This window comes from Abrus precatorius, unplaced genomic scaffold (genome assembly GCF_003935025.1).
Source record: "Abrus precatorius isolate BTA unplaced genomic scaffold, Abrus_2018 Scaffold6, whole genome shotgun sequence".
Classification (NCBI taxonomy): domain Eukaryota; kingdom Viridiplantae; phylum Streptophyta; class Magnoliopsida; order Fabales; family Fabaceae; genus Abrus; species Abrus precatorius.
In genome coordinates, this window is record NW_020874406.1 from 9006716 (window position 1) to 9023549 (window position 16834).

A 16834-nucleotide genomic window follows, 5' to 3' on the forward strand; every position below is an offset into this window, starting at 1 on the left:
TTCTACACGACTCAGTCTTGCTTGAGCGAGAAATACCTCGCTTGGGCGAGACACTCAGCATCCCAAACTCTCAATTCTTCCTAAAATGAACCAACACAAGTCCTTAGCTATAATTATTAAGTAATCACACGCACAACATACTTAACACTCAATCCATAACCCACACAGTTAACCACTTTCAACAACACCATCATACCTCACTGCAAATACACTACTCTCTGTCTAGCAATTATACAACTCTCTCATATCCAAGCATATACAACACTATTTAAAAGGAATAATGCTTCTATATATATAATTGTTTGATATCTAATCAAATTCCACGCTACTAGTTTTACTTAATGATCCACCAAACGGCACTACAACTCAAAACTTTCATCCGATAACTACACAGCTTACCTACTAATGTGGACATAAGAAGTGAAGCCCAGGCCCAAACCCAAGTCCAAGACCAACCGCAGGCCCAAGCAGTCCAAGATCCATTACAAGGCTTAGGAGGGCCCATGACAAGAGCTAGATCAAGGAAGGCCCAAGAATCTCTACAACACATGCTAAGCACCATGCTAGAAGCCCAACCCCAATGTGAGGTCCAACACCCAGATGAAGTCCAACACTTGAATTCTGAAGTGTACACATGCATAACCCACTTACAGTGAAGGAAGAGTGGAAGACTTTTTATTTATTTCGGTACGTTGTGTAAAAACATGTTATTATGCTTTATTGTCTATTATAGGATTTGAACCCTTGCACCTTAGGATGTAATATGCTCTAGAACATATACATCATGTTTGTGCTAAAGGGATTAGTTTTTGTTTTTATATGTCGAGTCCATGTGGACAAACTCCAAAACTGAATTGTACTAAAACAATTGGAAATCATTTTGAGGATATACATGATTGAAATCAAATTATAGTGGAAATTATTCTCTGCTAGGGTTCTTCCTTGCAACCTCCGATCTTATCAAGAATTCATCCGTTCTTGTGGCGATCTTGTTGGCTTATCAAACATCCTTGTTTGTGGCGCCTTCCCTATCATATTTCCTTCCTTTTATTCTCTTTACAAGGTATTAATTTCAATTTTTTTTCCCAATTCTGAATTTTAAGGTTCATAGCATTCTCTTCCAAACAAACCCCAAATTAAGCCCAGAATAACTTTTATCCATATCTTGCGTTATACAAATCCAAATTAAGTGATTCTTGAGTCAAAATTAAGGTTCACAACGTGAATATTCCTCTCGTTTTTGAATCACCCATTTTGAGTTTTGTAGCTCGAGATACGTCCTAGTCCTAGTAGGTCCAAAATTCAAGAGGCTTAGAAAAATCCTCATCATTTGGTATTAGAGCTTGTTAACTAGGTCTAGTTTTGAGTTGAAATTGGAAGTGTTTGCTACTGGTTGTGTGTGTGTGTGTGTGTGTGGTTGTGTTTGGGTTTGTGCAGCAATTGGAACAAGGAGAACAAAAATTGTACTTATGGAAGAGGCTGAATTGGAGACAGCAAATTGCGCTCATGAGGTGTTTGCTCTAATGCTTCACTTGGCGACCAAGTAGGTATTCTAATTACTACAAGTTGTGATTGTGTTTTGGAACTTTGTGGGTGAAATTAAAATTCCATTTGTACACTTAAGTTGTTGGAATTGTATGCTGAATTTGGGTACTTGCAAAGGAGAAAATTAAAGTTTGTTGATTGCAAATTACCTAGTTCTTTGTGACTGTTTTGCTGGAAAAAAATTAAATTAAAAAAAATGAAATTGTCTATAAAAAAAAAAAGGAGAGTGTTTGAGTTTGTTGTTTGAGACTTAAATTCAAGTGTGAAGTGGTTGTTTGGTGGCTTGTAGTGTGGCTGAAACTTACAATTGACTTTGAAAGTGTGGTTTGTTGAATTTTAGAAGAGTTGAAGCTTGTGCTTAAGCTTTTGAAGTGTAAGACCTATAAGGAACTAAGTCACTCAAATTCTTAGTTATATTGTGCCTTTATTCTTAATCCCTTTCCTTTGCTTGTGTTGTTCTTTCTTGTCTCAATTTTGTCCAAATAATTCCTTGCATGCTTGTCTTTTTTTGTGTTTGTTAGGTAGTAGAATTGTTCTTTACTACTTCTTTGTGTGGTGCCATAATCTGAATTTAGAGCCTTTCTTGATAGTTACTTGTCTTTTCCTTCTTGGTAATTGATTAGAGAAGCTTGTAAGAACCTTAGGCTAGAGGAAGAGTGGAAAAGGGCAAGAGCGATACATTTGCTTAAAAGCCTATTGTGTGAAACACTTAGAGTGAAACACTTTGGTGAGGATCTTATTTTATCATAAAATTAGAAGTATGGCTGAAAGAGAGGAATCAGCTCCTAGAGAACATAGGTTGCTACTAGATGCGTTAACTCAAAAGATGAATCAGATAATGAGGGAGCATACTGAAGAGATTTATGAGAGGCTTGATAATATAGAAAATCAAAACCAAAATAGAGAGGAAGAACAAAATGGAGATAGAAGAAGGGATGAGAGACAAGAAAGGAGAAGAAGGAGAGAAAATGAGGAGGAACCTAGGGTGGACAGAAATGAGGGATTTAGAGTGAATATACCACCTTTTAGGGGAAAGAGTGATCCTGAAGCCTATATGGAGTGGGAGTTGAAAGTTGAACAAATCTTTTCATGCCATACCCTAAGTGATGAGAGAAAGATTAAGTTAGCCACCTTAGAATTCACTGATTATGCTTTAGTATGGTGAGATCAATTCCAAAAGGAAAGAATGAGGTATAGAGAGCCTATGTTGGAGACTTGGGAAGAGCTGAAAAGAGTTTTGAGGAAGAGGTATGTGTCATCCCATTACCATAGAGAGTTGCATAATAGGCTGAAAAGGCTTACCCAAGGTAGTAGGAGTGTGGATAAATATCATAAGGAGTTAGAAATAGCTATAATTCGAGCCAATGTTGAGGAGGAAAGAGAAGTTACCATGGCTAGGTTTCTTGATGGGCTGAATGGAGACATAAGGGATGTTGTTGAGCTTCAAAATTATGTAGAGATGGAAGACCTAGTTCACCATGGGATGAAAGTGGAACAACAATTAAAAAGAAAAAGTGTGAGAAAAAGTTCCTCTAATTTTGATAATTCTAGGTGGAAGGAGAGGTTTAAGAAGGAGGGAACTTCATCTTCTAGGGTACCTATGGCAGCACCACAACCTACCCAAAACAAAGGTAAAGAAGTGGATAACAAGTCTCGATCTAGAGATATAAAGTGTTTTAAGTGTTTGGGTAGAGGACACATAGCTGCTGAGTGTCCAACTAAGAAGGTTATGGTGTTAAAAGATAATGGAGAGATTATTAGTGAGAGTTCCGAATCAGAACCATCTAGTGGAGAAGAGAGTGAAGAAGTAGAGGAGATTCTTGAAGGAGACTTATTCATTGTGAGAAGGATGTTAGGAGGGATAGCCAAGGAAGATGAAGGAAGCCAAAGAGAAAACATATTCCATACTAGGTGCCTTATCCAAGGGAAGTTGTGCTCATTGATCATAGATGGCAGGAGTTGCACCAATGTTGTTAGCACTAGGTTGGTCACAAAAATGAATTTGGATACCAAACCCCATACTAGGCCATACAAGTTGCAATGGTTAAGTGCAGAAGAAGAATTGAAGGTGGATAAGCAAGTGGAGATTGAATTTTCTATTGAAAAATATAAGGATCAAGTTCTATGTGATGTTGTTCCAATGGAAGCTAGTCATTTGCTTCTTGGAAGACCATGGCAATTTGATAGAAAAGCTCACCATGATGGTCACACAAATAAATACACTTTCCACCCTGATAACCGCAAGGTTACTCTTGTTCGACTGTCTCCAAAAGAGGTTTGTGATGATCAAAATATCATGAAAGAAAAAAGAGAGCAAGAGAGAAAAGAAAAGAAAGAAATAGAAAAAGAGAGCAAAAATAAAGAGAGAGGTCAAGAGCTTAAAAATAAAGAGAAAGAAAGGAAAAATATTTTGTTTGTAAAGAGTGGTGAGGTGAGAAAAGCTCTAATAGCAAGAAAGTCTATGTATATACTTTATAATAAAGAGATTGCTAAATTTGATTCTGATCTTGAACTTCCTAGTAGAGTTAAATCTATTTTGCAGGAGTTTCAAGATATTTTTCCAGGAGAAATACCATCAGGACTACCACCTTTGAGAGGTATTGAGCACCAGATTGATTTGATTCTAGGAGCTGTGTTACCTAACAGACCGGCATATAGGAGTAATCCCCAAGACACCCAAGAAATTCAAAAGCAAGTTTCTGACTTGATGAACAAAGGTTGGGTTGTGGAGAGTTTGAGCCCTTGTGTTATTCCTGTTATTTTAGTGCCCAAAAAGAATGGAAGTTGGAGGATGTGTTCTGACTGTAAAGCAATTAACAACATCACTATCAAGTATAGACATCCCATTCCCAGGTTAGATGATCTTCTTGATGAGTTGTATGGATCTTGTTATTTCTCTAAAATTGATTTGAAAAGTGGATATAATCAAATTAGGATTAGAGAAGGTGATGAGTGGAAAACAGCCTTTAAAACCAAATATGGCTTGTATGAGTGGAAAGTAATGTCATTTGGTTTGACAAATGCCCCTAGTACTTTCATAAGATTGATGAACCATGTTTTGAAAGAGTTTCTAGGAAAATTTGTGGTTGTCTACTTTGATGATATTCTTGTATATAGCAAAAATTTGGATGAGCATTTGCATCATTTGAAATCTGTTTTACATGTACTTAGAAAAGAAAAATTGTATGCTAAATTGGAAAAGTGCACATTTTGTAAGGACCATGTTGTTTTCTTAGGATTTGTGGTTAATTCTAGTGGAGTGCATGTAGATAAAGAGAAAATAAAAGCAATTCAAGAATGGCCAACTCCTAAGAGTGTGAGAGAGGTAAGAAGTTTCCATGGGCTTGCTAGTTTTTATAGGAGGTTTGTAAAGGATTTTAGTACCATTGCTGCCCCTCTAAATGAACTAGTTAAGAAGCATGTAGAATTTAAATGGGGAGAGAAACAAGAGAAAGCATTTGCTATCCTAAAAGAAAAATTAACGCATGCACCCATACTTTCATTGCCTAATTTTGCCAAATCCTTTGAACTTGAATGTGATGCCTCTGGAGTAGGGATAGGAGCTGTTCTAATGCAAGAAGGACACCCAATTGCATATTTTAGTGAGAAATTAAGTGGGGCTGCCCTTAATTACCCTACATATGATAAGGAACTGTATGCATTAATTCAGGCTTTGCAAACTTGGCAAGATTATCTTCTGCCTAAAGAATTTGTCATTCATAGTGACCATGAATCTTTGAAGTATTTGAAAGGGCAGGGTAAACCAAACAAGAGACATGCTAAGTGGGTGGAATTTCTTGAACAATTTCCCTATACAATCAAGCACAAGAAAGGTAAGTCCAATGTGGTTGCTGATGCATTGTCGCGAAGGTATGCTTTGTTTTCTATCCTTGAAACTAAATTCATTGGATTTGATCATATAAAAGACTTGTATGAGAATGATGCTAATTTTTCTCATATTTTTCATTCATGTTTACACACTGCTCATGATGGCTATTTTAAGCATGATGGTTACTTAATCAAGGGTAAGACACTTTGTGTGCCTAAAAGTTCAATTAGGGACATGCTTGTAAAAGAGGCACATGAAGGGGGTTTAATGGGACACTTTGGTGTTCAAAAGACTTTGGACATTTTGCATGAGCATTTTTATTGGCCACATATGAAGCATGATGTCCATAAGTTGTGTGAAAAGTGTCTAATATGTAAGAAAGCTAAATCTAGAGTCATGTCACATGGTTTGTATACTCCTTTGCCTATTCTTGATTATCCTTGGATTGATATTTCTATGGATTTTGTTCTAGGTTTGCCTCGGTCCAAGGGAGGAAAGGACTCAATATTTGTGGTTGTTGACAAGTTTTCTAAGATGGCTCACTTCATACCTTGCAAGAAAGTAGATGATGCATGTCACGTGGCTGATCTATTCTTCAAGGAAGTGGTAAGACTTCATGGGTTACCAAGAAGCATTGTAAGTGATAGAGACTCTAAGTTCCTAAGTCATTTTTGGAGAACTTTATAGGGTAAGATTGGTACTAAACTATTGTTTTCTACTACTTGTCATCCCCAAACAAATGGGCAAACTGAGGTTGTTAATAGGACTTTGTCTACTCTCCTTAGGGCTATCATAAAGAAAAATATTAAGTCATGGGAGGACTGTTTACCTCATGTAGAGTTTGCATACAATAGGGCTGTTCATAGCACTACAAATTGCTCTCCATTTGAAATTGTTTATGGTTTTAATCCTTTGACACCTTTGGATTTGTTATCTTTGCCTAATATTTCTCATTTGAAGGATAAATCTAGACAAGAAAAATCTGAGTATGTCAAGAAATTGCATGAAAAGGTCAGGACTCAAATTGAGAAGAAAATGGAAGGGTATGTCAAACATGCTAACAAAGGAAGGAGAAGGGTAACATTTGAACCAGGTGATTGGGTATGGCTACACTTTAGGAAGGAAAGATTTCCATCACAGAGAAAATCAAAGTTGATGCCTAGAGGAGATGGACCCTTCCAAGTGCTGGCCAAAATCAACGATAATGCTTACAAAGTTGACCTACCAAGTGAGTATGGTGTGAGTGCTACCTTTAATGTGGCTGACTTGTCTTTGTTTGATGCAGGTAATGAAGAATTAACATATTTGAGGACAAATGCTTTTAAAGAAGGAGGGAATGATGTGGACATAAGAAGTGAAGCCGAGGCCCAAACCCAAGTTCAAGACCAACCGCAGGCCTAAGCAGTCCAAGATCCATTACAAGGCTTAGGAGGGCCCATGACAAGAGCTAGATCAAGGAAGGCCCAAGAAGCTCTACAACACATGCTAAGCACCATGCTAGAAGCCCAACCCCAATGTGAGGCCCAACACCCAGATGAAGTCTAACACTTGAATTCTAAAGTGTACACATGCTAAGCGCCATGCTAGAAGCCCAACCCCAATGTGAGGCCCAACACCCAGATGAAGTCCAACACTTGAATTTTAAAGTGTACACATGCATAGCCCACTTACAATGAAGGAAGAGTCCAAAGTTTCAATCTGAATTTTGAAGACTTTTTATTCATTTTAGAAGACTATTTATTTATTTTGGTACTTTGTGTAAAAACATGTTATTATGCTTTATTGTCTATCAAAGGATTTGAACCCTTGCACCTTAGGATGTAATATGCTCACTTAACAACTAGAACATATACATCATGTCTGTGCTAAAGGGATTAGTTTTTGTTTTTATATGTCGAGTCCGTGTGGACAAACTCCAAAACTGAATTGTACTAAAACACTTGGAAATTATTTTGAGGATATACATGATTGAAATCAGATTATAGTGGAAATTATTCTCTGCTAGGGTTCTTCCTTGCAACCTCCGATCTTATCAAGAATTCATCCGTTCTTGTGGCGATCTTGTTGGCTTATCAAACATCTTTTTTTGTGGCGTCTTCCCTATCATATTTCCTTCCTTTTATTCTCTTTACAAGGTATGAATTTCAATTTTTTTTCCCAATTCTGAATTTTAAGGTTCATAGCATTCTCTTCCAAACAAACCCCAAATTAAGCCCAGAATAACTTTTATCCATATCTTGCGTTATACAAATCCAAATTAAGTGATTCTTGAGTCAAAATTAAGGTTAACAACGTGAATATTCCTCTCGTTTTTGAATCACCCATTTTCGAGTTTTGTAGCTCGAGATACGTCCTAGTCCTAGTAGGTCCAAAATTCAAGAGGCTTAGGGAAATTCTCATCACCTACTCACATTCCGGCATATGAAATTTCATACTGTCCAAATATATGTATTATGAATTAATAAGAATTATCCATTTATAAATATGTTAGCCTGACATTGCTTAATTGATTGAGACTGATGTGCCAATTGGTGTGAATTGCATGAGTTATATAAATAATTTTTAATATATTCATACTCTACAATTATGATTATTATTTATATAATCACACCCTTGCATTTTTGTTATGTTGATATATGTGCTGTAATGATCATACTATGGTACGCGAGCAAAAATGATAAGTGATGCATCTACTCCTCATGCTGGACGATCTAGCTAAGGAATATTTGGAGTTTAACATGCCTTTTGGAAGACTTGTAGTTTAGGCTACTTAGCCAAAATTAGAGACATGTAATTTTGTTTATAATATGTATTTTAAGCTCTAGATTGAGCAACTCTGATGTATATAATATTACAGAATATTACGAATATATATATATATATATATATATATATATATGTGTGTGTGTGTGTGTGTGTGTGTGTGTGTGTGTGTGTATTGAATGTTGTGATAACGCCTTGAGGTTCTATTTTAGTATTGAAACTATGAGTTTTATTCTGCCAATAATTGTGAAATAATTCTTGAATTTTCCAAATTAAGGAAATTTCTCGTAAGAAAAATTTTTATCAATATGTCATGCATCCTTTTAAAAAAAAAAAAAAAGGTTGTGACAAAAGTAAACATTGAAAAGAAGGGATTTTAAAAAAAAATGGAAAGATGCATAAATCCTCCTTTTTTAAATTTCAAATTCATTTTAAATATATTTTGTCTTTGTAAATTTAATATTTTTATTCTATTTTCTATTTATTTTTTATTTTTGTTTTAAAAATTACATTTTATATTAAAAGTAAAAATGAACAAATATACTATAATTATTTATTCTTTTAGTTGTCAAATACAAGTTTAAGCCTTCAAAAATTATCAAATCAGCATGATCTACAATAATATAACATGTAATTTTTATTCAACCACATTATCTTAAAATTAAGAATCAAAATGAAAATTTTGATCCAAGATGATGGTCACATTTTCACTGATAATATATACCTAAGAGTAATATTCTGCAAATACAATGTAAATTAAATTATGGAAGGAAAGTAGAAAAAGTTAGAACTATAAATAAGAAAATTGTTACAAGGTTATGAAGATAGCTTAGAGTGAATCACCTTAGCATGTGCCATACCTGATTGACCCTAGAGATACAATACATTGGTGTTAGAATTGGAAGCATTTTTATCTTCCTAAAAATAACAAGCTTTATTCTCGTCAATTTTCTCCATCTTTCTTACTTCAGTTTGATACTTCATTTTGATTCTATTATATTTATAACCCACTATTCATTGCCTTTGTTTATGCATAATAGCTCTCGTTTTGTTCTCTATATTACTGATCGAAAATGTTCTGAAAAACTCTCTCTCTCTTTTTCACCAACGTTTTGTAGCTCTTAAACATGCTTTGCTTTCTCTTTAGGAATCCAAAGTTGATTTTTATAACAGTAATGCCAAACAAAATACAAAGTTGATTTTGATGAACATACAAATACATGTTGCATGATGCATGGGACTCCTCCAAGCAGGGGTGTCCATACGCTGATTTGGTTCAGATTTGAGGAAAAGAAATAATCCAAACCGATCAAAATGAATTAGTTTAGTTTGGATTTGTGCAAAAAAATTTAAAAATCTGAATCGATCAAAATGAATTGGTTTGGTTTGATTCAGACTTAGTGACAAAAAATTTGAAAATCTAAACCAAACATGAATGAGTTGCTTCAATTTGAATCATCGGATTGTGCTATTAAATAACCTAAAATAAAAAAAATATAAAAAAAATAATAAAAAAAGTCTTTTTTTTCATTCGAATAATTTTTGACACATAATGTCAATATAATTATACAACATTCCAATACAAATTCAAAACAAGTCTCAATTCAAAACAAGAAAATTCAAAATAAGTCACAACACACTTCATTGCATGTGAAGGTGTGTTTTTTTTATGAAAAAAAAAAAAGTAAATGCAAGTCAACGAGTTAATCGAGTATGTCGTTAGGATCTGCAGGTTAGTACTATGTCAACTTGTTATCCACTCAGTTTGGATCAGATCAGAATTGTCAAATGTCGGTTTAGATCATTTTTTGGTTTGAATCAATTTGAATAACCAAGTTCACAGGTTTAACCTATCTAATAGACACTCCTACTTCCAAGCTACTTAAAAGCTCGTTAGCTTTTGTCATAACTCATAAATTACTCAATTTTTAAATACAATATGTTTGATTAAAACTAAGTGTCATTTTTTTTAAAATTTATTTTATCCCTATCTTAAAAAAAATAAAAGATAAAAATTAGAATTATTCATATTAGAAACATTACTCAATAATATTACTTGCATATTAATTTTAAGTAACATTGTTTACAAGCACCCTCTTCATTTAATAGCAGGAAATAAAATTAGAGATTCAATGTGTACTATATAAATTCAGCAACCTAACGATCATTATATGTCCTACATAGTGTCCATTCGAACCCCAACTAACCATCAACTACCATACCTCGTTATTTTCTCCCAACTATCAGATTAAATTTTAAGAAATCCACAAATATAAATAAATAAAGGAAAGAAAAGGTTTGTGATTAATTATTTCATTTTTTTCAAATATATTGTTTAACATCTAATGAAGGGTGAAAGTGAAATAATATGGAAAATGTAAAAATAAAAAGAATGAATGCAGGAAAGATAAAAAAAAGTGAAAAGTTTAAAATTATTTCACTTTGAAATCAACATAATTCAGAAAGGCACATTAATCCGTACCGGGAATCAGGTTTGAACGCACAACGGGTGAAGATACCGATTACTTATAAAACAAAACACTTAAGAAGTTCACATAAATCTAATAAAACTAACGAGAGATGCAGAAAAGACAAAAATAAAAATCTATGAACTCGTAGACCGAATCTAGTATATACATGTTGAGGAGATTTAGATATACAAGTTGATTGAGATTGGAACGAAGTAAAATAAGGGTATTGAAATGGATATTAATGAAGAAATAAAGGGGTAATTTGGATGGATGTTGGTCATGAGAGGGGGCGCATGGTGGGAGTATCAGCAGCTTTCAAGGTCTTCTCTATTAACTTGCGAGCTTTTCTGCTGCGAATCTCAACCTTGACGCTGGCACTCTTGTCCATCTTAATGTATGGCTTCTTTCCCTTCTTCAGGGACCTCACCTTTGACTTTATTGACTCCACCAGATTCCCCAACTGATTCGCCATATGATATCTTTCTCTACCTGCAACCGCCACTACCCACTATTCCCGCATCGCATTCGTCTCGTTTCGCACATTACATTACCGTTTCAATCACTAATCACACCATCAAAGCTAATATATATACTCCATACCAGTCCCACCCTTGCTTCCCTAACCCAATGCCCTCCATAGTGCAATTAATTGCCACCTTTTGCCATTCACCGTTTTCTTTGACTTTTATTTTCCCTTACCCCTTGACCTTTCGCCTATTATGTTGCTATAATTTCGCTCAATCACTTTCACCATTCGCCATCACTTGTCCTTAATTAATGACCCATCAAATATATTAATCAAATTTTAAATTTTAAATTAGTATCGATTTAAATTTATGTATATATATATATATATAGCCAATATTATTGCATTTATCAATTTTTATTAACTTTAGTCTCTAAAGAAACTTTAAATATCCAAAATTTTAAAAAAAATATTTCACTATATTTTTAATAAAGTTAATTATTAAATCAACCTCAAATATTTTTCTTTTTCAAAAACATTGAAAACACTGTAGAATTTTTGACGCGCATCCTCATTTTTCGTTTACGTTTTGGCTTCCAATGTTAATGTCAACGAACATTATCTTGCGATATCGAATACTGTGAGAAAATTAAATTTTGATTGATTAGTCGTCGAATAGATTGGACCGGCGTCGGTGAGGTTCTTGCATGTGTTAGTGTCCCACTAAAACACTTAACACATGTTATGGTATGGTATGGCGCACTTTCCCCGTACCCAAATATTACTCCTTTGACATGAAGTTGATGGGGTCAGAACTTATGGTGCGCATGGTTCATGGATGATGCATTTTCCAAGTATCTATCTTTAGAATAATTTTAAGGAGTCTTTTATCTTTGATTAAAAAATAAAATATAATTCTTTTTACTTTTCTAAGCTTTAACAAATTTATTTTATTTTTATTGTTATTTTATAAAATTAATGAATAATTAATTAAATAATAGAGATAATAAGTGTTTAGTAAACGATATCAAATAAAAGAGGTATTAATTAATATAGAAAATGAAGTATATAATGGAAAATTAAATAGTTTTTCATTTTCTTTACATCTTAAATTTTTTATTTTTTATTTTATGAAATTAAAGAATAATTATTTTATGCTTATTAATAAATATATAATTGCTTAAAGTTTTTCTTTTCCAAAATAACATAACAGAAAATTGAATAATCTTTTATTGAAAAGTAGAATGTCAGTCGTTTTTTTTTTATTTTTGTACAAAATCATAAACATAAGAAACATTAATTTCAATTTTTAAAATTAAGTTTAAATAATTGATAAAAATAAATTTTTATTAAAAAATATTAATTTAATAAATGTTTCTAATAAAAATTTATTATTATTAAATGATTATATTTATTTTTAAAATTAAAATTAATTTCTTTTATATTTAAATAAATATTATCTATGATTAATTTAAAAATAATTGGGTTTATAAATTATTTAAATCTTACAAAACAATGGATATCTTTTTTCTAACTTTACAGAATTGTTCTGTGTTGATATAAAGTAACTCATCGTAACTGTAAATGAGTCAATTGTCGTGAGAAGGTTTGGTGCAATTAAACGTTTTTAATGCTTCACCGCGATATACTATTCGATTGTCATTGTCCCGTTGTTTTATACCATTTTAAATGCTATATTCAAAAATATCAGTAATTAAATTTTAAAAGTAAAAAAAAAAAACATGTATTATAATTTTACTATTTTTTTACTGTGATTTCTAATGAAAGCTTTCTATTTATTAAATTTTTAATCAATATTCAACTGATATTTATTAGTAAGACTTCTATTAAATATTTAAAATTATTTTTTAAAATATATTAGACTATTTTATACCTTTAAAATAATAAATAATTTTCATTTTTTTAATTTCTTAAAGAACATGTTTACGAATACATGTAAAAAAGCATTGGTAATAACATCCACAAATTTTAAGTGTATATTTATTTTTAAATTATAGATTTTATTTTGAAATAATTTATCTCTATATCTTATTTCTTTAAAAAAAATATTTTATTTTTAACTTAAATTATTTTGAGTTAATTAAGTCCATATTGTGTTATAATTGAAATATCTTTCATTTGGGTTTAAATCATGCCTGGATTAATTTGTATATACCTCCTTATAATTTGAAATATTGTTTCTTAAACATTTTTTTTTAATTTATATTATCGATTGCCTTGATTTGAAATGCTGTTATTCAATTTATTTTAATTTTTTAAATCATGCATATCTGCATTTCATTGGAATAAAAATAGACATCTTGAGGAAAAGAAATTTTTATTTTGCTCTTTTTGTTTATCCACTTAAAAAGATACAAATTAGAAAAACATGATTAACATCTTTATTTATGTAAAAAAAAATTGGTGAACTCTTTAATATGATACATCTTTCTTATTTGTGATAAATGTGAAACGATTTAAGAATCATAAAAGCATAATTAAAAGTATATTATCTTAAAATTTTACTTATACATATAAATAAAAGTAAATATTTCTTTTAAAATAAAATAAAAATTTCAGAAAAAATCTATCTAACTCGAACATGATTAATTTTTACTGAAAAATACTTATAATTTAGAAAATAAGAAAAATAAAGTAACTAACTAGTATTTATTCATTTCAACTTAAATTATGAAAATATAATTGTTGTCTTAAAATATTTATTCAAAAACTATCCCAAACATTTCTCTTAATCGTGTTCACGAAAATAAATTAGCATAGCACCTTTCACAACTTGAAAAGCCATTGTAGATATCAACCTGATTTTTTCTATTATATTATATCTAATCAAACTTTGTGATAAAATTAAAATAAATAATAAGTGAAAAGGAGAGATTTTGTGGTGAAATATGTATCGTCGTCGAACTATTCTACACAATTTTCTTTGTTCTAGCCTGCTTAGCAAACGCTGTATGTGAAAAGGATGGCAAAATTCGAAAATGCTTTTGATTGTGGGCATTAGTTTGAATGTTCAAGCTTGGAGTTGGCGACTTGAATCTTCAACCTATTAGGAGTGGAAACAAGACAACTGCCGTATTACGGAACATAGCCAAAATTATTTTTTCTATTATTCTTATTTTTCTTGCTTTTAAATTCTTTTCTCGATCAAGTTTATGTAATTTTGAAACTTTATGATCACAGATTACAAATTCGATTTCTCCACCAAAGAAACCTCCCCAAGAAACGACCATCCTCGTATATTGCCTAGAGGCTACAACACATCATTGAGGAAAATAAAATTATAAAATTGAGAAAAGATTGTAAGATAAGAAATTACAGCATAAGACATGGAAGATAGACCAACGACTTTTTGATTTGATAAGTAAAAAAAATAAAATAACTAACCTAATTTTTGTTAATATTATGCTACTGGTGTTAGAATAAAATATGATGTTATTTTTGTAACTTTAATTTTTCTAATTTTTTCAAATATTAATGTTATATATAAATCTCTTATTTTCTCATACAATGATGTTTAAAATCTCTTATTTTCTCATAAATATATATGAATAGTCATAAAAAAATATAAATTTATTTAAAACTGACTTAACAAAGATCTAACAAGTATGATCCGAATTCTCTCTAGTTTACACGAAAATAAGACGTTCACTTCAATTGTTTCTTAAATAAAATTTCACTTGTTTAAGCGAAAATTGAAAAAACAACAAAAAAATTTTACATAAAATTCGCTTACGTGAATTTTTTTTAACTTCAACGAATTTTACGTTTTATTCTCTCAATCTTCTACCTTGCATCTACTCCTCCATGCTTAATGTTTCTTCTCGAACACTCATATTCAACTCTCTTCATCCTCCTCTCATATTCAACTCTTCTCTTTTTCTCTCAGCTTCCTCTTCATCTCCTTGTTCCATTAAAATAGATGTCCTTTATTGTCAAGCTCCAACTACATAAATGTCATTATTATGCATGTAAAACATTTGAAATTTTTTTAATAATGAAAAAGGATCCAATCAGAGCATTTAGCACACAAATCCTAAAATATTATTTGGGACCAATTCTATTTACAATTTGAAAATCATGAAAAAGAACATTCTTTTCATAAAATAAGGTAGGTATAGAAAAAAGAGAAAAATGTGAGTATGAGAATGAGAAAAAGAAAAAGAAGAAAGTTGAGTATAAGATGAAAGTGAAGTAAGGAAAGAAAGAGTTGAGAGAGAATGAAAAAAGTCGAATATGAGAGAAAAATAAAGAAAGTTGAAAATAGATTTTGAAGAAGAAGTATTAATAAATAAAAAGAAAGAGAGCAGAAAATTAAGAGGAAAAAATATAAAATACACTTAAGCTATAAAATTTATTTAAGCTAATTTTATAAAAATTCACTTAAATTAAAAAAAAATTGTTTAAACGAATTTTGTGTAAATTTTTTTTATCATTTTTTTTAATTTTTAAAATTTTGCTCAAACAAAAATTAGAATAGACATCTTGTTTCGTGCAAACGGAGAGAATCCAGATTCAAACAAAATTTATCCACTAGTACGATCGTGCTTAAATTCAATTGCAGAGGGACATGTGTGGAGACTTGATAATATAACAACTGAACAATGCCTATGAAAAGTCCCATGTGCAAAACCTTGTTCCTGATAGAAAAATATGAAGATACCACTTAAGTGGGGAAAAAGACCACACGGTTCACGCAGTTAAAGTAATGAAAATAGCGGCGTGCGGAAGAATGGATTCTCAATCTCTCACAGAATGACAGGTGCAAAAATTAAAACAATGAAATAATATATCAAATTAATTTATAAGTACAGTTTATTTTAATTTCTAATCTCAAAAAATATTATTTTAATCCTTAAAATAATCAAATAATAACTATTTTAAATTTTAATATGAGATAAATAATATTTTAGTTCCTACCCAAGAACTTTCTTTTTTCTTTTAATTTAGTCTTTGTAAATAAAAAATTTATATATTAATTCCTACATAAATTTTTTTTTTTAATTTCACTCCTACTATTTTTAGACATTAGATTTTTTTTATACATAACAAACAACCATGTAATGTAATAGGTTTAAATCTTGGATATATCTTTATAAGTTATGTCCAAATTCAAATAACTTTTTTTTTTATCATTGGTACATTTATAAGAAAATCATAATCATTCTTTAAATCATTATTACTATTATCATTTTTATTTATTTCTGTAACTACAAATTAACTATATAAAGAAAATACTGAGATAAATATGATAGATAAAAAATGAGGATTACTATCAAAATATAATGGAGCATACAAGTAATAATATTTAAGATAAAAATATTAAAGTTAATATTCATACAGAGATAATTTAAAATATAAAATTTTCTCAATATGATTCATACACAAGTTTAAAGAAAAAAAAAAAGCTATAGCTTGTATAATTGATGTCTTCATCATAAATTAAAAATGTATAAAACAAAATATAAAAATTCAGAGTAATTTTCTAAAATAAAAAAAAAATATCACTTGATGACTCTGTTATGAAAATGTCATCATAATGACGTAAACAAATTTTTTAAAAAAATTATATAAAAACTGATATATAATTTTATTTATTTATAGAGACTAAATTATAAAAAAAAAAAAGTATTGATAGGGAGTAAAAAATAATTTAAACCTAATATATTGAATAATTATTTACTACGTAATAAAATATTAACATCATTATAACATATCATAATGACAAGAATAAAATTAAAA

The 16834-nt window shown here is 30.7% G+C and overlaps 1 protein-coding gene across 1 annotated transcript; it reads right to left on the reverse strand.

The window, feature by feature from the left end:
- Positions 1-10816: 10816 nt before the first annotated feature.
- LOC113869926 lies at positions 10817-11145 on the reverse strand. The gene has a single exon (XM_027506455.1). It carries the CDS (start codon positions 11078-11080, stop codon positions 10886-10888), a length of 195 nt encoding a protein of 64 aa, XP_027362256.1. The 5' UTR covers positions 11081-11145; the 3' UTR covers positions 10817-10885.
- Positions 11146-16834: the final 5689 nt, after the last annotated feature.